At 36.1% G+C, this 21,265-nt stretch overlaps 3 protein-coding genes, 1 long non-coding RNA gene and 1 other non-coding gene across 7 annotated transcripts; 4 read left to right on the forward strand and 1 right to left on the reverse strand.

The window, feature by feature from the left end:
• Nucleotides 1–734: 734 nt before the first annotated feature.
• LOC113701603 (uncharacterized) lies at nucleotides 735–2,983 on the forward strand. Its single transcript, XM_027222348.2, has 4 exons — nucleotides 735–1,013; nucleotides 1,188–1,286; nucleotides 2,323–2,436; nucleotides 2,524–2,983. Exons 1-4 carry the CDS (start codon nucleotides 914–916, stop codon nucleotides 2,808–2,810), a joined length of 600 nt encoding a protein of 199 aa, XP_027078149.1. The 5' UTR covers nucleotides 735–913; the 3' UTR covers nucleotides 2,811–2,983.
• Nucleotides 2,984–4,486: 1,503 nt separating this feature from the next.
• LOC113701356 (uncharacterized) lies at nucleotides 4,487–7,439 on the reverse strand. 3 transcript variants are annotated; one of them, XR_011818419.1, is made up of 7 exons: nucleotides 6,949–7,437; nucleotides 6,807–6,848; nucleotides 6,547–6,662; nucleotides 6,211–6,316; nucleotides 6,001–6,054; nucleotides 5,510–5,757; nucleotides 4,487–4,836 (listed from the first exon to the last, which is right to left on the reverse strand). XR_011818419.1 is itself a non-coding variant. In XM_072059633.1 (6 exons), the coding sequence occupies exons 1-6, from the start codon at nucleotides 7,285–7,287 to the stop codon at nucleotides 5,599–5,601; spliced, it is 816 nt and encodes a 271-aa protein (XP_071915734.1). In that variant the 5' UTR covers nucleotides 7,288–7,439; the 3' UTR covers nucleotides 4,487–5,598. The 3 variants fall into 3 exon arrangements, 1 of the variants encoding a protein (XP_071915734.1); XR_003450897.2 differs by lacking the exon at nucleotides 6,807–6,848 and having other exon boundaries at nucleotides 6,949–7,438; XM_072059633.1 differs by having other exon boundaries at nucleotides 4,487–5,757; nucleotides 6,949–7,439.
• Nucleotides 7,440–8,483: 1,044 nt separating this feature from the next.
• TRNAS-GCU (transfer RNA serine (anticodon GCU)) lies at nucleotides 8,484–8,565 on the forward strand. The gene has a single exon. It is a non-coding gene; the product is annotated as a tRNA-Ser (tRNA).
• Nucleotides 8,566–12,964: 4,399 nt separating this feature from the next.
• Nucleotides 12,965–14,430, forward strand: LOC113702204 (mitochondrial uncoupling protein 5-like). Its single transcript, XM_027223274.2, has one exon. It carries the CDS (start codon nucleotides 13,295–13,297, stop codon nucleotides 14,276–14,278), a length of 984 nt encoding a protein of 327 aa, XP_027079075.1. The 5' UTR covers nucleotides 12,965–13,294; the 3' UTR covers nucleotides 14,279–14,430.
• Nucleotides 14,431–20,094: 5,664 nt separating this feature from the next.
• Nucleotides 20,095–21,235, forward strand: LOC140011156 (uncharacterized). Its single transcript, XR_011818418.1, has 2 exons — nucleotides 20,095–20,645; nucleotides 20,877–21,235. It is a non-coding gene; the product is annotated as an uncharacterized lncRNA (long non-coding RNA).
• Nucleotides 21,236–21,265: the final 30 nt, after the last annotated feature.

The following is a 21,265-nucleotide window of genomic DNA, read 5'->3' on the forward strand; positions in this document are numbered from 1 at the left end:
TCAAGCAATGACGAGTTTGGATCCTCTTAATTGGTGTAACTTCCAGAGCTGTTAGGTCGTAGTTGTGCAAGCAACTCATTAACATATTTAAATATGTTGAACACTTCAACGATTTTTATATAATTTATTAGGATATGGTACATGTATTGTGTGATTTGATATTATCAGACTCGATTTTTACATAATATGATATGGTATGCATTTACATAAGTTATTGCACTGAATTTCTTAGCAGATGGAGTGCAAAAGAACAAAACGTACAGAAAAAATAAAATATGGCTCGCATGACGTAAATTTGCATCAAAATATGTAACAAATACAATTGTATAGAACTGCACCTACCGCAATGGGACTTGCCTCATTTCCATTTTATCTGCATCAGAAAGGAGCTATAAAAAATGCTAAACTATTATTAGCAAGTTTCGCAACTCATCCAAAGAAATCCAAACGGATGTACATCATCCTTTGAATTTTTGGTCTTAACTTTCCCATTATGGTATGTGTGTGTTTGAAAAGTAAAAGCTGAAAACAAGAGGGGACTTTGAAGCAGCTGACGAGTTCCATGCGATGTACTGTTACCATTGCGAAATCAGTTTCCAGGTGTACACTACTTTTGCTACCTGTCACCATTTCAGCCCCTTCACCATGAAATTTTTCCAGATCACATGTCAAAAACTCATCTAAAACCTGAGAAACCATAAGTCCAGATTGAGAAAATGCCAAGAACCCACCGCACTGCAATTTTCTACTGATAATCTAGACACCAACGTCATACTCTAATCAATGTATCATGCTCTTCAAGCACAAATCATGAAATCCTTCTGGTTTCCTTCACTATAAATAGAGCTTGAATGAACTAGTATTTTCCTAACATCTTCAGTTTCTCTTTTGTAAGCCAGAAAGCACAGGAAAAATGAAGTCCGGAGCGTTTATTTTGGTTGCACTTCTATGTGCTCTATTTCTTCTCGTTTCTTCCACTATGGCTGTTGATTCACCCAAGGATGGAACAAAGGGTAAGAAAATACTAGTACCAAGTAGCTATGTTTATGTTTTTGCAAGATTTCCATCGGTCATTAACTTGATTTTCTTATTTTTCAATAGATATATCATACGATCTCCGTTAATGAATAGTATGGATAATAGGATGAATTACAAAAGTTTGACTGGTTGACAATTTTTGTTTGCAGAGGACAAGGCAAAGGAACCCGAACAATATGGAGGTCGGTGTAGGTTTGGCTGCTGTGGTCGTTTGGGCCCCTATGGTTGTAGTAGGTGTTGCAGAACAGGTAATAGTTGTACCATTTAAAGAAACAGGATTTAAATGGATATAAAATCGCACCTAGCTAACACAATCATACCCAGTCCCATTTGATTGACATCAAAAAAGAGCTATTGAAAAGCCTGAACTATTATTAGCTATTTCACTACTCATCCAAATAAACCCGAACGGATGTACTTTTGTCTCAACTTTTCCCGTTATACGGTTATAGTATGTGTGTGTTTCAAAAGTAAAAGCTGAAAACGAGAGTTGACTTCGAAGCACCTGACAAGTTCCATGCGTGCAGTTGCTAAGACAACCTCGTAATATAGTGTTACCACTGCGAAATCAGTTTCCTGGTGTACGCTACGCTATTCTTGCCACCTGTCGCAATTTAAGCCCTTTAACTATATATTTCTTCCAGATCACATCTTGAAAACTCATCTAAGAACTTAGAAACTGCATTCCAGATTGAGAAAAGTCCAAGAACCCAGCGTACTGCATTTTGTACGCACTGATAATATAGAACAACGTCGTATCCTCATCAAAGTATCTTGCTCTCATGCACGTATCATTATATCCCTCTAGTTTCATTCACTATAAATAGTGCTTAAAATGGACTAGCATTGCCACAACGTCTACAGTTTCTCTTGTGTAAACCAGAAGCTTAAAAAAAATGAAGTCCAGAGCGTTTATATTAGTTGCTCTTCTATGTGCTCTATCTCTTCTTGTTTTTGCTACTATGGTCTGCTGATAACCCAAAAGATGAAACAAAGGGGTAAGTGCATCCCAATATTTAGTAGCTATTGCATGTGGCCTTGCTATGCCTGTATATACTTCTGTTGTATTTCCTTAAACTTTTGCCTATACTATCATTTCAATCATTAAATGTTACTTGATTTTCTTATTTTAGAACCACGATTCAATTATTTATATTCACTTTTAATTACAAAATTGAATTTTATTGTCTTTCAATGGAATTATCATCTGATATATGTAAGTTATTAGTGTAAATTATGGGATGAATTACAAAAATTTGTGTGGTTGACGGCCGTTGTTTGCAGAGAACGACGCGAAGGAGAACGAGGCTAAGGAACCCGAACAATATGGAGGTCCGTGTAGATATGGCTGCTGTGGTCGTCGGGGCCCCTATGGTTGTAGTAGGTGTTGCAGAACAGGTAATAGTTGCACCATTCAAAGAAACAGGATTTAAATGCATGAACAGTACTTGTAACTTAAAAAGTTGTGTTGTCCACTCCATGTAGCTAATGAAGCTGAAGCAACCCAAGTAAACGCTGACATCAATAGCAATGAAGGCGGTGGACATGGTGGTGGCGGCGGCTATGGAGGTGGTGGTGGCGGCCATGGAGGTGGCTATGGAGGCGGCGGCGGTGGTGGCTATGGAGGTGGTCATGGTGGGGGAGGTGGTCATGGTGGTGGAGGTGGATATGGTGGGCACTGCAGCTACGGCTGTTGTGGTGGCTATGGCAAATATTGCAGGTGCTGCTACAACCCTGAAGAAGCTCAAGCTTTGGTACAAAATGAGAACTGAGCCAAGCCATAAATCAAGGAAACTTCCATGTACAACTTAGTTTGCATGAATAACTACATGGTTGAATGTTGATCTTATGACAAAAATAAAATACTTAGTACATGTGCTTCTGTACTTAGCACATATGCAAGGAATAAAAAGTTTCAGTCATCATTTGATGATGTGAATTTCAAGTGTCCTTCAATCCCATGCCTGGATTTCTTTTCTTTTTTTTTAATTTGACATCTGCTACTTGTCATGTTCGTCTTTGCTCTTAACATTTGCACTTTGCACTTGAATGCTCCAATCAAAATTTAAGTAACTTTGCGAAATAAATAAAACAATTCATAAAATTATGCCAAAAGAACTAACTTAAGAAGGCACATCAAGAAGAGAATGTTTTGAGTTCCAAACACACAGTTAGTTATAGACAAACATTTTCACAAATCCATGCACAATTTAAAGTTTAAATTGCTCAACATCTCAATTATGTGTCAGTTAGGGATAGGAAGGGCATTGTGTAGAATAATCTCTTTTGACTCTGTTAACAAAATAAATGGCTTGATTTGCATGACAAATCATGTTCATATGCAATACAAAACACTACTACAAATTGGCCATTAAGATTATTTTATTAACAACAGCAAACCATTCAAAAACCAAACCTATTATTAGGAAGCTTCATAAAGTCATCCCAAGGAAAAACAACCAAACGAGTCTACTTCATCTAATGGAATTTTTTGTTTTGTTTTGTTTTGGGTGACATTTCTCGATTTAGTATGTTGAGCATGCAAAACAGAGTGTACCGTTCAAGGATTGACTTCCAAGCAGCTGACACAAGTCCCATGCATGCATTACACGGAAACCCTCGTAACACAAGCCTACCAGAATTTATTTCTAGGTGTTGATTACTCAAGAACCCTGCCAAATTGATATATGCTAGCTGCCACGAATTCAGCCTCTTCTGAATCAAATTGTTTACAAATAGGCCAAATTGATATATATGCTAGCATCAGCATCATCCGGGTTAGTTTTTAGATGGGGGTAGCGAGAAGGAAAGAAATCTTGGCAATTACATGGAATGGTTGGTAAGGAATGGAAAGAATAGCGGTCGGGATGTTAGGCACTTTAGGCAGACAGCAAGGGAGGCAGTGTCAATTTCACAGTTGCAGGCACGTTAGGCATGGATGGCAATGTGCTGGAAAATGCTGGCTCTGTGGGCTTTGGCAGGGTACGTATTCATGCCACTGATGGAGGCAATGTAGTTGCAGGAATTGCGGGCTTTGTGGGCTATAACCATATAGAGTTGTAAGTAATTTCTCACAGTAAATGTTCTGCTTGTTCGTGGAAACAAGAGAACTAAAGCATCATCAGGTTTGACAAATGCAAGTGCACATCTTTGGACTTGGGAGTTGGGAGGACTCGGGAGCTAATACCTACATAGAAAATGGGCGATGGATGAAGAAAGGTGCAACGGACTTTTTATGTCCTCCAATGTGGGTGGCAGAATACACTTTCCTTGAAGTTGATCAGCGAGATTACTTTTGTGATTGCTGAAATTCATGACAAAACGGTTCAACATCTTCAATCACAAATTCGTCGAACTGCAATTATAATCTCATTGGACCAAACTCGAGTAAGCAAATCAAATCAAATCGCTAATGTCACTTCTTCCAAGTAGCGCTGACATTCTAAGATTGACAAGGAAATGCAGGCTTTGACTCATCATTTACTTAAAGCAGGATACAACAGCAAAAGAAATCCAGAAGCAAAGAATATGAAACTAACCTGAAAACAAAGATTTAGTATTTCACATTTAGAACAGTTACACGCAAATCAAAAACATTTTTGCTGCATTGGGTCGGTGAACATCCGTACAAGCATGTGTTACAACAAGATATATACAGTCTCAGGAGTAATGCTACTAAAGTTTGATGCCCGATGCTGTCAGAAGATAAAATGGAACTCAGACACGTCGCTGAAGACTGGAGAGTCACTCATCACTCAAACGGTGGTCTTCTTAGACAAAGAAACACCATTATCACAGCTGTTTAAGTAAAATCCAACAGTCAAAGGCAACCAAAAATAGTTAAAATGAGGCATAAAATAAATAGATTTCACATCAGACTTCAACGACACTACTTGTAAGCTTACATTTCTGCAAAAGTGACTTAAGAAAGGGTGCCGGATGATATGTTTGAGAAACCAAAGATTGCATTAGTTAAATCCACATTCAAATGCACATTATATACTTAGCCAGTCGTATTGACCATCCCAATTAGTCATGAGATACAACTCAAGGCTGATTATCAAATCAAAAGGAGTGGTTTGAAAACACAAAATTTGGAAAAGATGGCCAATGGAAATGTGGTTACAAGTACAATTGAATATGAGAAACATAACGAACTTGATAGATCTTCCTGCTGAAGTTATTTGCTTTTCTTTTAATTAGTTCATAAAATGTTATTCGACTATAATAGTCAGCAGAAAGACATCCAGAAATTTTCTCACTCCATAATTGAATTTAAGAAAAGAAATTTATACTATAAGTTAAGTCTACGCCAATGAACAAGTTGCACAAAAATAGTTCTTAAATAACTGAAACACGGCAAGATATGAAATACACCGGACTTGCAAGTAAGCTTAGTCAAATTTAAACAAGAAGAAGCATCAGATAAACAAAATTGTTTAATAGTAAGAGGCAAAGGAAAGAATATTACCCATGATACGAGCCTTAAGGGTGATAAGGTTGCAGTCTCTTCAGAAAAAGGGTCATACTAAAGAACCAGAAGAGTTCTTAAGCCTTGTCTTAGCGCTTGAAGAAAACAATATCTCTGCTGCAGCTAACTTTGATAGCTTCCTCCAAACTCTCCATCTGATCAAAATCAACTTTAAAAGTTACCATGGTAACACCATCTTTTCCAGTGTCATAATCTTGCTTAATGTCTTCAGCCCGAAATGATTGTAACTGCAAGATACACAAATGGTGTATTTGTGAGACAACTTTTACGATGTTGAGATGCACAAATCACAACCTCATCAAGCAAGTAAATGCATTGATGACATTTAGCAAAATGGTAATACATGAAAAACTGACGTATGCTCCACATGTCAAAATGACAATCGAAACTTGATTCGTCATGATAATATTTGACAGCTAATTAGCCAGCAACACAACCAGAAGAGAACTTATAAATCCTCTGAATCTTACCTGATGGTAGAGAACCCCCAAAAGGTCATATGGAATCTCCAAGCCCATTGGAACCTACAAATCAAGATCCTTGTCACAATATTTAATTCATGAAGCAGATTTCAGTGTGCAAAGTACGAAGTGGAAAAGAAACTTATAGAATTAGACTACTATTGATTCAATAGGCACATGTTTTAGAGAATGTAAAAGCCAGCAAGGATGAGTTGTTACTTTGGACTTGACAAGACAAGTGGGGGCATTTCTCAAACAATCAGCGGCAACCCCTCCATAAGCCCTGACTAAACCTCCAGTGCCAAGTTTAATACCTCCGAAGTACCTAAATTATGAAATGCAAAAAGATGAACATCTTGAATAGCTTCTCTCCCTAGATAGAAAAGCCAAATGACAGATTAATGAATGTCAAAAACTTAATGCATGTATCAAACAATGAAAATGGTTACGTAAAAAACAACATTCTCTACATTTCATTCACAAAAGAAACATTTGAATCAGAACCAAAGGGAAAAAAGCAATAGCATGGCCCCAAAAATGTGCAACATTGTCTACCTGATCACGACTACCATAACTCTATCAATCCCAGAAGATTCAATTGCAGAAAGTATTGGCTTGCCAGCAGTACCAGATGGTTCACCGTCATCATTACTCCGAAACTGATCCCCAACCTAGAATTCACAAATAACTGCATTTGCATCGAAAACAACCAAAAAAAAAAATGGGGCAAAAAGAAATAAAAGCCTCATAATTGATTCAAAGTACTCCAAGAATCACTAATAACTATCATACCGGAAAAATATCAAATTTTGTACCTTATATGCCCAACAATTATGTGTAGCCTTGGGGTCACGAACCTTATTTCCAAACAAAACAAAAAATCAGTCTTTAATGGCAAAAAAAAAAAAACAGAAGCAAAATGCAAGAAAGAAGAGGGACAGGAGTGATTATTAATACCTCAGTGAGGAAGGCCTGAGCAGAGCGTTCATTAGAGATGGTGCCAGCAATGGCGATAAATTTACTCTTCTTTATCTCTTTCTGAAATGTGACCCTTTCTTTAATTGTGGTAAAGGCACCACCTTTATGATTATTATTGGGATTAGAATCAGAAGCAGTGATGCTATTGCTGCTAATGGTGGCCATTGGCGTCAGATAAATACAGGGTTTTGTCAGAATTACGGAGAATGAGGGAAGAAAAGGGTGATACTTATTATGGAGATTGTGATGGAGAAGAAGGGATTTGTTCAGATTTTTCAAAGGGGTTGAGAGAATCAGCATAGAAGCAGCCACCTGCATCAGCAAAAACCTTCCATCTAAAACGTTGTCGTGAATGGTGGAATTCGATTAAGGTTTCGTTCTTTGTTTTTTATGCTCAATTTTGAGGACAGAAAAATATGCGAGCAACAAAATAGTCTTTAGGATTATATAGCACACTTTTAAAATATGCAAGCAACAAAATATTCCTTAGAAACATTGGAGGCGTGGAACTCTAGGGTATTATATAGCACGCTTTAGAGGGTGCAAAAAGATGGGAGCCTTTCAACTGAACAGAAAGACAAAAGAAAAGGGGAAAAAAAAAAAAAGTTACCCCACATTTGTGATTTGGTACAAAAAATGACTCCAGTAGACAAATTTTGGAAAATGCATTTCCATCCATTAAAAAGTAATTTTAAGAAGTTAGCCTAGAGTGACATTTGCATAATTTGGCTTAAATACCTACATTTTGAGAAAAAGTATAACATATTTTCCTTGAAAAATGTTGTTCGCACCATAATATCTATTAATTACACTCCTATTATTATTTTAATCATATAATTTTTCGATTGTTAGAGTATATAATAAAATAAATTATGATAGTGCAAGTAACAAAAAAAGAAGTACAAATAACATTTCTCTTCTCCTTTTGCTCAAGTTATGCAAGTAGTACTATTTCCTCTGTCAACGAGCAATTCTTAGGTTTTTTAATGAAGGACAACAAAAGTATGAAAATACATATTCAAATGATGTCCATGCCAAAATAAGAAGACCACCATGCAAAGAAATATGTTATTGTGAAATTTAATATTAAATTATCAAGGTTACTGCAAAATAAAATGTAAAAGATCAATATGATGTTAAGAGATGTGATTCGCTAACTAAGGTTTTTTCATGATTAAATTGGATTGGCACTCCTCAAAAATGCCCTTTTTCAATCCAAAAGTCTCATACTAAATATGAAAATCAAATAAACAAACTAAGATGGCCTTTTCATTCGAACCTTCATTTTGTACTAAACATAGAACTAGAAATAAGTTATAAAAACATGATCTATTCAAGTTTATGTGAAAAAAGTAAATTTTTCACAAAAAAGATTTGCACGTACTGATGAGCAAATATAAGCAAAATACCACACTTTCCTAGTAAATCAAGCACAAATGCAAGGAATTGTTTTTGCTTTCTAATACTATGGAAAACTATAATTTTTTATTCGCTTCGCTTTCACCATCCCCAACGTCGCTTTGGCCGAGTGGTTAAGGCGTGTGCCTGCTAAGTACATGGGGTTTCCCCGCGAGAGTTCGAATCTCTCAGGCGACGACTTTTACCTTTTCGGCACAGAACTTCCGTTTGCTCTTACAATCTCACCTACTACTTTCTAGTAGTTCTTCACTTTTGACTGTTAAACAGTTGTTCTTTCTCCGGCTTTCAAGTCTAGACAACTTTTCGTCCACATTAATCGGAGAACCTGAAATGGGAACTGGAAGGGGACCTCACCGGAGAAAGTCAATGACCTCCTCTCCCTCTGTCCCCCTCCCCCATATATATGCCTCTTCTGACTTTTGAATTGTCTCAAGACCGACCCTAACGCGGTGACTCGGTCGTCCCTCCGACCAGTTTGGTGAACTGGGCAATCCAGCCAACAACAACTCACCAAACAATAAGTCCAATGCATTAGGTCCACCTCTTGACACGTAGCATTTTCTTTTTTTTTTTTTTCTAGAAAAATGTTTGGGTAGATTCAGCTCCAATCAACACTGGTGTGTACCTCCGCGACCATAGATCGCTTACAGAAATTCTTACAGATAGCCCACCAACACAGTTTTCACATTGGCGGCGGGATTCGCATACATAATCTTTTGTAAAAAAGTGATTCATTCTTATTAATTGAACAACTTGTGTTGACATAGCCTTTGTTGTTCATGAAAAAGGTTGCATTTCCTTTCCAGTCTGGAGTAGTGACTTATGGGAATTGGAAAATAAGGGTGCATTTAATAAAATTGAAATTTGAGATTTGAAATCTAAAATCTAAATTTAGCAAATTACTAAATTATTAAGTACCAAAATTAATAGTACATTTGAGTGTATGCCACCACATTAAGTGATAAGTGAATAGTTTATCACTTATTTTTTTATACAAATTTTGTCTTAAAAAATTCAGTGTCATTTAATTAGTTCAAATATTTTATTTTTAATTATCAAACGTGTCGGAATAAGTTAAAATTTGAATACACTGAATTTAAGTGATGAATTAGATTACCAAACACGGTTGAGTCAAGCTTAACATTTGGCTGCAATCAAAGGGTTAACGGCCCCGTCAGTCTATGACCATATTTAATTTCAATGATAATGTGAACGACTAATATATTTTATCAGCCTCATTTTTTCTCAAACTTTTTGACAGTTGCTATTAGCCTCATCTACCTGATGGAATTGGTGTCCTTTAACGTGGTCAAGTGACGTTTTCTTCTTCCATGGGCCAATACTTGGAATTTTTTCCTTTAATTATATGATTAAAATTAACACACAATAATGACAACAATACTGAACACACGCAGATTAAAACTGATCAACAACATTACAACTAATAACATTAGAAAATGTGGGATGGTAACTAATAAATTCACATTCAGTGAGATTTAAACCCAAGATTTGTTTATTTACATGATTTATAAACCGTCTCTATTAAATTACCCTTATTAAGTTAGCATGGCAAATAATCAATCATCAAGCGATCTGTTATCTACATGAGCAGAAATTTTACAAAACCCTTATTTGAATTACTCTATATGCATATGTTTTGATGCCCTCAAATTGTTCAGAATACTTCAATAAACAACCTATTCAGTCGACACATTTTCATGTTCGTGAACTATTTTTCAGTATTCAGTATTTCCAATCCTTGTGATAAAGTGGTTAACTGAAGGGTAGATATTAAAGTTCTCTTGATTACTATTGATTAAGTGCATAAGCATATTATTCTTTCATCAAATCCAATAAAATTCCTTAATCACGCACGCGTTATAGTGACATTAGGGTACAAAACAAAAAAAAAAAATCGAATATTGAAGCTGTTGATTTGCAGCATGGACTCCTTGAGGTTAGGTCGGAGGTTTGCTTAAGGGAGGTAATATCTTAGCCTTAGGTAGTGGTTGGAGGACCGGGCGCATCATCTAGATGCAAGAGTTGAGAAACTTTAAATCAGTGATGGAAATTTGATGCTTGATCATGCCAAATAATGGCCTTAGTCCTCTTCATGGTGCTCAGTATATTTTTCATCCATAACGAACATATTCACATGCCTGAATTTAATTATGATGCGACTTTAGGCAGTCTTTCATGGATTGCCTGCTATCATAAATAGTGTAATTAGTTATTGAACAGGAATTGGACTAGGACTTTTACATCCGAAACTTGTACTATTTTTTTTTTTTTTGGTCGACACAGGGGTGTCCAGGCGGGTCAATCCTTACAGGATCCGACTAATCCCCTGCGGCCCGGGCTCGACGCCCCAATCCGGCCCGAACACGTTAAGTGCGCGGAGGAATCCAGTGGAGTGGAGACTCGAATTTGGGACCTCAAGGGTCACCGGTGAGAGGCGCTACCGCTGGACCATTCACGCGGGGGCTCCGAAACTTGTACTAGAGAAATGCTTTTAAGACGTTATTGTTTTCAGGTTCAGATATATATTGTAGAGAAGATTACTTGACGAAAAGAAAATTCACTATCTAGTAATTAACTGATTTTAAGAAAAAAAATTAAAAAAAAAAAAGATCAGCTAGCTACTATAAATGGTGAAATTTAAAAAGCACGGAGAAAAAAGAAAAATTTAAATTCAATAACTCTAAATCCTGAAATCTCAACTTTAATCATTAAAATGATACTTGCTCAGCATTGAAAATAATTGTCCGAGAAATTATTACGCGTAAAACATACATTCAAAAGTCAGAAACTCGATCGTGTTGGTCATGCAAATAATCTCAACTGGTCAAAAATATATGTTACAACTTTTGAAAGGCAAAAGATTGGGTCTCAATTTGAAATCGTTTCTAGTTGCAATGCTTGGTAATAGGGCCATCTTTAGGGCAGGTCAGAAGAACATGCTGTTGACTCTTGGCTTTTCTATTTTGATTGAGCCAAAGTGGGAATCCGATATTATTCCGCTCTCTGTTCTTTCCTTTTGGCAAAGAATCATATGATATGCATGATAACCGAGTATGCAGGCTTTTTTGGGTCTGGGGAGGAAAGAAAAGGTGAAAAATATAAGAAGAATGCGTCACGCTGGACACCATAGCTCTGACTTGGTTCCCAAAGGCATCCATTCAATTGGAACTCTGGTCAAATTTGCGCTGTGTAGACTACGCAGTATTGTTCCAACTATTCCAAGTCGTAATAAGGCAACTTGTTGGACAACAATTTCTATTTTGTGGACGTAATTCATCATGTAATCATTAGCAACCTTTCCACAATACGGAGAGCCCAGGTTGGTTTGCTAAACTAATTTAAAACTACTCTGAAACTCAGCAAAGAAGTGTTTCATTGGGTTTGTTTATATATTAACTTATTAATAAAAAATTATTTAGTTATATCAAAAATACATATTTCAATTACCTTTTTATCTTTCAAACTATTATTTTTTATTTCACATGCCTTACATAATAATACAACATGTGCTACAACATTTTTTAAAAAAAAAAACATTTCAAATAATCTCCTATCCAAAATTATTAATTTGGATAGAAGAGGGATTTAAAGGTAAGAATGTGCGACACTTTATTCTTTTTTATTCTGGTGTTTAGGAGAGAAATTGAGAATTATATTTACTTTGCTTGGAAGTTAGGATAAGAAAGAGAAATGAAGCATCCAAATTATTCTGACTTTCTCTACCTGTTAAGCAAGAGGTTTACTTATTTTTTTTTCTCTACTTTTTTCAAGTTGACAAACTTGTACATGTCCATAATTATTCGCAAAACTTGCAAGGAAACTATCTTAAAGAAAAAGAGCCAAAATAGGTAAGTTGCCAAAGCAAATGGTGCAAATATTTGCTAATTACCTTTCTAGCTCTCGTTGTATCCACAATTCATGAGTTCCAATAATAATAAAAAAAAATAAAACAACAAAAATTTAAAAAAAAAATGAATACAAAAATGAAGTTTTCTAACCGACATTCATTGAATACTCGATAACACATCTAAATTTCATCTAACATATCGTGTGTGTGTGTATATATATATATTAATAATTATTGCCTTCCCTCCTATTTATATACTTTTTCTAATTAATTTTATTTTTCAAAAAATTTAGCACCTGAATTATATTTTAAAACGTGTCTATTGAGCACCCCTTAGATATATCCTTAAAAAATTGCAAAAAGCAAAAGTTACAAAAGTATTAAAGAAATTAAAGAAAAAACTTTGTTGGCCACAGCCCGCAACAATACAAATTCATGAATTCTCATACAGACCCCCTTATTCTTCTTTAACAGTAACCAATAACCTTAGAACTGCGCCAGTTGGCCAATTTGCAAAGCGCAAGATGTGGTAGCGTTCTACTAGGTCATTAGACAATTAGTCTCTGACCCCATAACCGCGTAAACAAATTTAACCTAAATTCTACCACTACGTAAGAAACTTCCTTCATTTCCCATTTTCATTTTCCTTTCGTTTCCTTTTTCCTAAAAATAGTTCCAATTTCCCCCACTATATATATAAACCTTTCTCCTCCCTTCTCCCTCAAACCATCAATCACTTCAATTTTCTTTCCCCTTTTACCAGCATATGTCTCAGAGACCCAACGTCCCACACTTCTCCTCCGTCGCCTTCGGCCTCCATTCCCATCTCCTGGTTTCCAGTGAGATGTCCTCTAATTCCAACTGGTCTTCTTCTACTTGTACCTTGTAGCTATTCCACCACCTAGTCTTTTTCCTTAAATACCCCACAAAATAAAAATTAAAAAACACACACACACACTAAACCCAAACAAACAAAGAGAAGAAAGGAATCAAGAAAAACGCTACTCATTTTTTCTGAGTTCAACAAAAGAAGAAAATATGGGTTTGAAAGGCTTTCTTGAAGGAGGCATAGCTTCAATAGTGGCTGGATGCTCCACCCACCCGCTGGACCTCATCAAGGTCCGAATGCAACTTCAGGGAGAATCCCCCGTCCCCAAACCGGCTGCTCAAGCGCTCCGACCAGCTCTAGCCTTCCACCCTGCAGCTGGTCAGGTTTCTCATCATCACATTCACGTCCCTTCTCCATCTCTTCCTCCGCCGCCGCCCCGCGTGGGACCCATTGCCGTGGGAGTCAAGATTGTCCAGCAAGAAGGGGTCGCCGCGCTGTTTTCCGGCGTCTCCGCCACCGTCCTCCGCCAGACTCTTTACTCCACCACCCGCATGGGACTTTATGATGTTCTGAAGCAAAAATGGACCGACCCACATACCAACAAGATGCCTCTGGAAAGAAAAATCGCTGCTGGGCTCATCGCCGGCGCGGTTGGAGCGGCCGTCGGGAACCCCGCTGACGTGGCCATGGTCCGCATGCAAGCCGATGGTCGGCTCCCGGTGGATCTGCGGCGCAATTACAAGAGCGTGGTTGACGCGATTGGTCAAATGGCTAAAACCGAGGGAGTTGGCAGCCTGTGGCGCGGTTCATCCCTTACGGTGAACCGCGCTATGGTGGTGACGGCATCACAGCTGGCATCATATGATCAGATCAAGGAATCGATATTGGAAACGGGTCTGATGAAGGATGGGCTTGGGACCCACGTGACTGCCAGCTTCGCCGCGGGGTTCGTGGCGGCGGTGGCGTCGAATCCGGTGGACGTGATCAAGACTAGGGTGATGAACATGAAGGTTGAACCGGGGATGGCCCCACCTTACAGTGGAGCCCTGGATTGTGCTATGAAAACTATCAGGGCTGAGGGCCCACTGGCCCTTTACAAGGGGTTTATTCCCACAATCTCAAGGCAGGGACCATTTACTGTGGTGCTCTTTGTAACACTGGAACAAGTCCGGAAATTGTTCAAGGAATTTTGATTTTTGAGGATGATGACGAAGAAATTAGAATAAAAAGAAAATTATGTTTCTTCTTTTATGTTCCTGAGATCTGGGAGTTTGAATAGCAAGAAATCTGTCAGATGCTCAGGTCCTTTGATTTATATTAAATGGTTAATTTTTTTTTATTTGAATTATAAGCTTGAAACCAACGCAATTAAAGTATTCTATAATGTTTCATTATTATTTTCAAAGGTGGCAGGAGAACACGTAAATCAATGCAAACTTATTTGTTTCTTGGACGAACGAATTAACTTTTACTTTTGGCCTAATATCGAACAAAGTCGATGCAATTTGTCAAAAGGTGAATTTGAGTGGCTGCAATTAGTACAAATTGTTTATTCATATGAGCTAGGGGCTCTAGCTTCTACTTACCCTTTTTTTCCTTTTTCTAAATGAGCGGTATTAGTCTCATGTTCTTGTTTTTGTACTCGCATAATTACATATAATATCAGCAAAAAGTTATATCCCAAGCTTGATTTTGGTTTCTTTGTTAAGCAAAATTCAGTTCTAAATTAGTAATAGTAGTCTTGTTGAACTCAGTTAAACTTTGCACTCAAGTGGAATATTCGAAGCTCATATGCGATGCTAAAAAGTGCTGGTATATTCTTACAAGATATGTATATATTCTTTAGTAATGGTTAAAGTTGAGACGCCTAGGAATTAAACATTCTGAGTTCTAATTTTCCTTCTCTTCGTCCATTTTTTGAATCCCACCTCTTTCCTGTCAGAGAAAAAAATTCTTTAAGGATCTATATTTTCTCAAGCTAAGAAGTTACTTGAGAATCTATAATTATTCTTTTAAGTTTTCAAACAAACTTTATGAAAAGCGAATGCATTTAACTTAAGGTAATTTCTTTCTCAATAAATGAAGAAGAAAATAACCAAAAAAAGTATTAAAAAAAAGGGGGGGGGTTACATGATCTTCACATGCAATGAAGGTATTATCAAACAGAGACGTTAAATGGAACTTTTTTTACATGAATATTTGGCGTTTACGTAGGACAACATGAAAGGTTGTGGACATGGTTTTTTTTGGCATGTGACTATGTAGGATGTTATGCAATTTCTAGTCAAGATGAGAATGTGAATGGCCAATAGGCCAAACGATGAATGTCGAAATGCTGCCGACCTGTCAAGATGAGATAATCATATGAACCATGGAATTATTTCTTTTTATTGTTTATGAAAGTGGAGATGTGGAACCTAGCACCTTCAACGGGCAGCAACTCCTGGAATTGGCTGTAATCGTGACTGTGACAAACCATGTTGGAGGATCAATTGGTCCAGCACTGGAAGTAATTCAATTCTCACTTTGGGTGGTGTTAAATTGAAGGTATTATTCTTATATATAAGAATTTGGTAAATAGTAGCTATGTTAAGTTTTCCTGGACTTGTCACTCACAAAAAGTAATACGTACTAATTTTGAGGAGAAGAATGAGTTCCATCGTACGGAAGAAGAAGACGGTGTAAGTGAGAGGTTTCGAGTTTCGAGACTTCCCACTTAAACTTTGAAAATATAAAGAAAAAGCAATAGGAAATCAAACCAATGAAATTCCGGCCCTCAGGAATCAAACCTTCATTCCAATGAAATTCCGAGGGGTGCCATAGGAAATTTCTGAGATAATTTTTGGTTATTTGGGATAATTTTTTGAATGATGTGATATATGTGAGATAAAAGGGTGGTTGAAAATGTGTTAATGATACAAGCAAATAAATGTTAATAAATAATTGGCTATCCAAACATGTTAGGAGAGGGCTGGCCAAAGGTGTTCAATAATTACATTTTGTATTAAGGTTTAAAATAACTTTGTAATTGGGCACTATAAGAGCGAATGAGTAACATTCTGTGCAACAATACATACAAACTATTTGTGAAAGTGAAAATTTTCAAATGTATGTGTTATACCAAATTAACATATCAATGCACATGCTGATATGTATTGTGTTGCCTTATATTTAAATAATTTTCCTATTTAACTTTAATTGTTTACAAAATCGATATTGATCTCTCTTAATTAGTACTCGTTAGACACTTGTCAAACAGACCATTTATATATTAAAAAAAAAATTTTGAGCTTCACATTTAATATATAGTTTACTATTTTTGGGAAATTTTTTTTATAGTTATTTTCTTTGTCTTAACGGCACATCGAATCTAACTTAACCTACTCCTACAGTCCTACTCCTACTTTGGGGAAGGGGGAACCTACTCTAGGAGGTGGCCCAACTGAATCGAGGGAACCTGATGAGAACTGAACCACCATCAGTCCAGACGGGTGCACCACGCACCCGTATGAATTTAAAGCAATTTTCGTATAGAGGCGCATTGATGGGAGATAAGGTTCTCCCACCTCACAATTATTGTGGTGGCTAACTTTTTTTAGAGGGAGTTGGTTTTTTATAATTGTTCTTTAATAGGAATTCTATGCTGTTCAAAAGTAGTTTGGACAAGTAACATGAAATGAGCGTAGGGATTGTAGCGGACGGAGCGCAGAGGATTTATTCTATGGAAATGGAACTTTTGTGCATAAGACAGCCCCATGAATTCATGGAGGAAATGGCTCCCGGGAGCTGCCTTAATTCCCAGAGCAATCATTCACCTAAGAATACATGTCATGCACGATATTAGATGCATGTACCTGCCTGGATCCTGAAAACTAACATTCAAAGAATTCCTTTGTCTTTTTCCTTTTATAATTTCAACCAGTCAAATGATTGTCCCATCATCTTTTTCTGTCTAGAAAAAAAATTGTATGCTGTTATCGGATGTTTGGTTTGTACCCAGAAACTAGAATGAAAACCAAATTCCACTTAGAAAGGTTGTCAACTAGCTAGGAGCCACCAAGCCACTAGCAGTCTAATGCCTAAAATAGGCTACTATTCAACTGCAACATTTTAGTTTAACACCAATGCTTCAACTCAAAAGGAAATTTTATATACGAAATGAGGAAATAAAACCAAGGTGATTTTGAGCAAAATAAAAAATTTCAATTAATGTAATACAATCTTGTGGTTACACTTAACAAAATTGTAAACCATGAAAGCACTTCATGGAGATCATCAAAGGTCAAGAGGTGGCCTAAAAGCAACAGCGAAGTTGCTACAACAGGCATTGATTCTTTTAAACAAAACATCATGGTTACTGATTGTTAAGAGACACAAAACAAAAAATGCTATAATACTTTTTTCACAAAATTATCTCAAATAATTTACGATCCAAACACAATAGTTTCATTAGAGAAAACATTTGCTCCAGGTTGATAAACACCATTTACGGCATTCCTTTCTTAGTTGGAAAACATTTAGCGTATCCATTTAATGGAGTAATTTCATAAACCTCCCTTGAGGTTTTTGATAATTTCACTTAGCACCCTTAAAATTTTAAAAATATCATTTACTTCTCTTATTTTCAAATTTTGTAGCATTCTCAAACCAATTCAAACTATATGATTAAAATACTCATCTTAGGAAAGAGAAAATAATTTCTTTCCAATAATGCCCTTTCATTTTTTAATTTTTTTAATTGTAAGTATAATAATCATATGTTAAAATTAAGGACAAAAAATGAAAATGTTCTTTTTTTTAAAGGAACAACATATAATAATTGCAACCATAAAAAATATACTTTTTTAAAGTACAAACAAATAATAAAATTTTGTTTAATATGTTTTCAAATTATAAAGTAATTTTTTTTCCTTTAATGTTTGTCTATTTGGTATTCTAAAGTCACATGGTAAGAAATATGATCCATTTGGATTAGCTATTTTTAGAAGTGTTTTTGAAATATTTTACTGTAACAATGTAGTTGAAAAAACATTTATTATAGATGTTTTTAATGGTGTTTTTGAAAATATATTTTGAAATATTTTTAAAATTTAAATTTTTAATGGGATATTTATAAAATTTTATAATCACCCACCACTATTCCACCACCCCTTCTCTTCTCCCTTATCCTCCTTCTCCTTCTCCCTCCTTCCTCCTTCTCCCTCTTCCCCTCCTCTTTTTCATCTCTTTCTTTCTCCTCCCTTCTCCTTCCTCTTTCTCCTCTACCCCTCCCCTCCTCCCTCCTCCCCACCCTCTCCCACCACCCCCCTCTCTAGTCATGAGTTGCGACTAGAAAATGGACGCTGCTTGCGACCAAATTTGGTTGCAATTGGAAGGGGGAAGGGGGCAATGAGAGAGACGTGGGGAGGAAGGAGGAGGAAGGAGGAGGAAGAAGGCAGGGGAGGGAGAAGGAAGAAAGGGGAAGGGAAGAGGGAGGATAAGGAAAAAGGAGAGAGATAAGAGAAGGAGAAGGGACAGCGGGTGGTGGTGTGTTTTTATTAATTGTTGTTGTTGGTGGTGGTAGTGGTAGTGGTAGTGGTATATATATATATATATATATGTGTGTGTGTGTGTGTATATATTTGAAATTGTTTTTGATATATTGTTATTTTTGTTTGTGTATTATTATAACATAGTATATGAAAAACTTGTTTTTGAAAAAATGAGGAATCCAAATGGAGTTATTGTTATTGTTTTTTTGACAAAAATATAGATTTCTTCTACAAAAGTGTTGTAATTTAGGAGACTATTTATAATTTTAAAACTTCAGTGCTTGTTCAACCTTATTTATCCATATGTTTATCACATGCTCTTAGGTTATCGAATGAGAAAAATCTTTCTTTTTATGTAAAATGGTTTGATTGAATCTAATAAATTTTATGAACTATTTAGAATCTTTAATTTTTATTTATTTGAATCAATGGCTTGAAAATTTACAAAAGGGAAAAATTTTTAAATTACATTTAGAATTTATTTGAGTTGTTTAGAAGATAAAAAAAAGTTATTTTTCACATATTTACAATATTTCAAATAATTTTTACATACTTTGTTAATTATTTATGATTTTTCAATTTAAAATTTTGCCTCCAAATTGTTGATAAGATTTGTTAAAGATTTCTCAACTCTAAACTTATAATTTTTTTTACTAAAAAACACATCCATCAAGTTTTCAAATATAAAAGGATTTTAAATTGATTTGTCATTACAGCTAAGGGATCACAATAAAAGAGCAACTTTAGAATAAAATAACTTTCTCTTTCCTAAACATAGTATTTTAATGATATAATTAGAACTGGGTTGAGAATGTGATAAAAATTTCAAAATAAGGGGGAAAAGTGATATTTTTAAAACTTTAAGGGTACTCAGTGAAACTATAAAAAACTTCAAGGGAAATTTCTGAAATTATCCCCCATTTGATCCTCTTGTTTGCGGCTGATATTTACTTGAAGAAATTAGAGGCGTCAAAATGGTTGATTTGGACGGGTTTGGACGAGTTGAAATGGATAATGGGTATAAGTGAGTTAATCCATTTATACCCATTTAATTAGATAGGTATAAATGGATAAGTCAAAAATGAATTGGGTAATTCAATTACCATTTATAACTCATTTATTTTAACTTTTTGTAAACTCATTTAAATTCATTTTTGCAAACTAAATTATCAATTGATACCACTCTTTGCATCCATCATTATCAATAAGCCTAATTACTAAAAGAAAATAAAAATTTGAACTAACTACCATGAAAGTTAATATAAAAACTTAATCTAAAAACTTTGAACCCCTTACAATTTTTTCGTGTGTAAATTTAAAATTTCATTTTAGAATGGTAGGAAAGGAGACTAAAACTTGTCATAAATTGGTAATGCTAAAAAATGAACAAATTAACAATCTATAAAAAAAAAAAAAAGGTAAGATAAAACCAACAAATCTTTACATATATAAAACGGGAATCTTTACCTATGGTCCGGTTATGCTGTGATTTTTGTGAGCCTGATGGGTGTTATGGTCTTTTGGAGTCGAGTGGGAGTGGTTTTGCTGGAAATTCACCGTTCCCCACGTGTTGTTCTCGGACGGCAACAAGTGTAGCGGTGAGTTGAGCTGGATGCAACAAGCACTGCTTCAAAGTTTTGCAATCTTCATTACTTTTTCTTATTGTTTTCTTAGCCTTGTCTCCGTTACTTTCTCTTGTTCTTTTCTTGACTTTCTCTACCCAGCGTTTTTTCCGTTCCTCATTCTCCTATCTTTTTTCTCTATATTCTTTTCTTAGCTTCTCTGCCCAGTGTTTTGTCCTTTCCTCGTTTTCCTATTGAGTTCTCTACTAGACCGCAAATAATTGCGCATCAGAGCATAGGTGCTTTGCAGATGTTTAATGTCAGTTATGCTCTATTTTATTGGTTTGCATAGCCATTCATGCAGAGCAACAAATCAAAGTAAGGCTCATGTATCCACGCTCTTGATGTCTGACTCAGAAGTTTGGCAATGAATATATGAGAAGGAGCTGTTGATTGTGTTGGGTAGGGTGAGTTAGTCTTTTTTTTTCGCTTTGTTTTTTTTTTTTTATTGTGTTGGGCCAGGTGAGTTGAGATTTGTTTATTGTTTGCATGTATGGATGAATGACGACAATTATTCCTGATAGTTAGTCTTGCTGTAATTGCGTCTTCTGTTGCTGCCATTTCTTTGCTTTTGTCAATGCAGTATCTTCTGCAGTGTAAATAAGTTCCAGCAAAACTAACAAACTAACCCATTGCAGAAACAATGTCTGGGCAACCTTAAGCGAAGGGCGAGGCGCACATCAACTAGTAGTTAACAAGAAGTTGAAAAAAAAAATTATATAGGATATCTATTTACGTCAGAAATGCATCAAATATTTGTATGTAGATATGCCGTGGAGACGCCGTCGCCTCGATCGTGGCGGGGGCAGCGCGCGCCATCGGCGTGCTTCGGCATCTGCGCGCTCCCGGTGCTGGCCTGCGGGCACCCCATTCGGCCCGTCTTGAAACACGGACCAAGGAGTCTGACATGTGTGCGAGTCAACGGACGAGTAAACCCGTAAGACGCAAGGAAGCTTGAAAAATAAAACATTCCAATATATACAAGGTTTCAGCAATATTAATGCATGAAAGTCTCCAACAATAAGTT

This window comes from Coffea arabica, chromosome 7e (assembly GCF_036785885.1).
Source record: "Coffea arabica cultivar ET-39 chromosome 7e, Coffea Arabica ET-39 HiFi, whole genome shotgun sequence".
Taxonomy (NCBI): domain Eukaryota; kingdom Viridiplantae; phylum Streptophyta; class Magnoliopsida; order Gentianales; family Rubiaceae; genus Coffea; species Coffea arabica.

Excerpts from the sequence above, each read along its gene's own strand:
- LOC113701603 (XM_027222348.2), top strand. The coding sequence starts at position 914 with ATGAAGTCCGGAGCGTTTATTTTGGTTGCACTTCTATGTGCTCTATTT. Across the intron at positions 1,287-2,322 it reads TAGTAGGTGTTGCAGAACAG|AGAACGACGCGAAGGAGAAC; the intron begins GTAATAGTTGTA and ends CGTTGTTTGCAG. Across the intron at positions 2,437-2,523 it reads TAGTAGGTGTTGCAGAACAG|CTAATGAAGCTGAAGCAACC; the intron begins GTAATAGTTGCA and ends CACTCCATGTAG.
- LOC113701356 (XM_072059633.1), bottom strand. The coding sequence starts at position 7,287 with ATGCAGGTGGCTGCTTCTATGCTGATTCTCTCAACCCCTTTGAAAAAT. Across the intron at positions 6,055-6,210 it reads CTTGTCTTGTCAAGTCCAAA|GTTCCAATGGGCTTGGAGAT; the intron begins GTAACAACTCAT and ends CTTGATTTGTAG. Across the intron at positions 5,758-6,000 it reads TGGGGGTTCTCTACCATCAG|TTACAATCATTTCGGGCTGA; the intron begins GTAAGATTCAGA and ends TGTATCTTGCAG.
- LOC113702204 (XM_027223274.2), top strand. The coding sequence starts at position 13,295 with ATGGGTTTGAAAGGCTTTCTTGAAGGAGGCATAGCTTCAATAGTGGCT.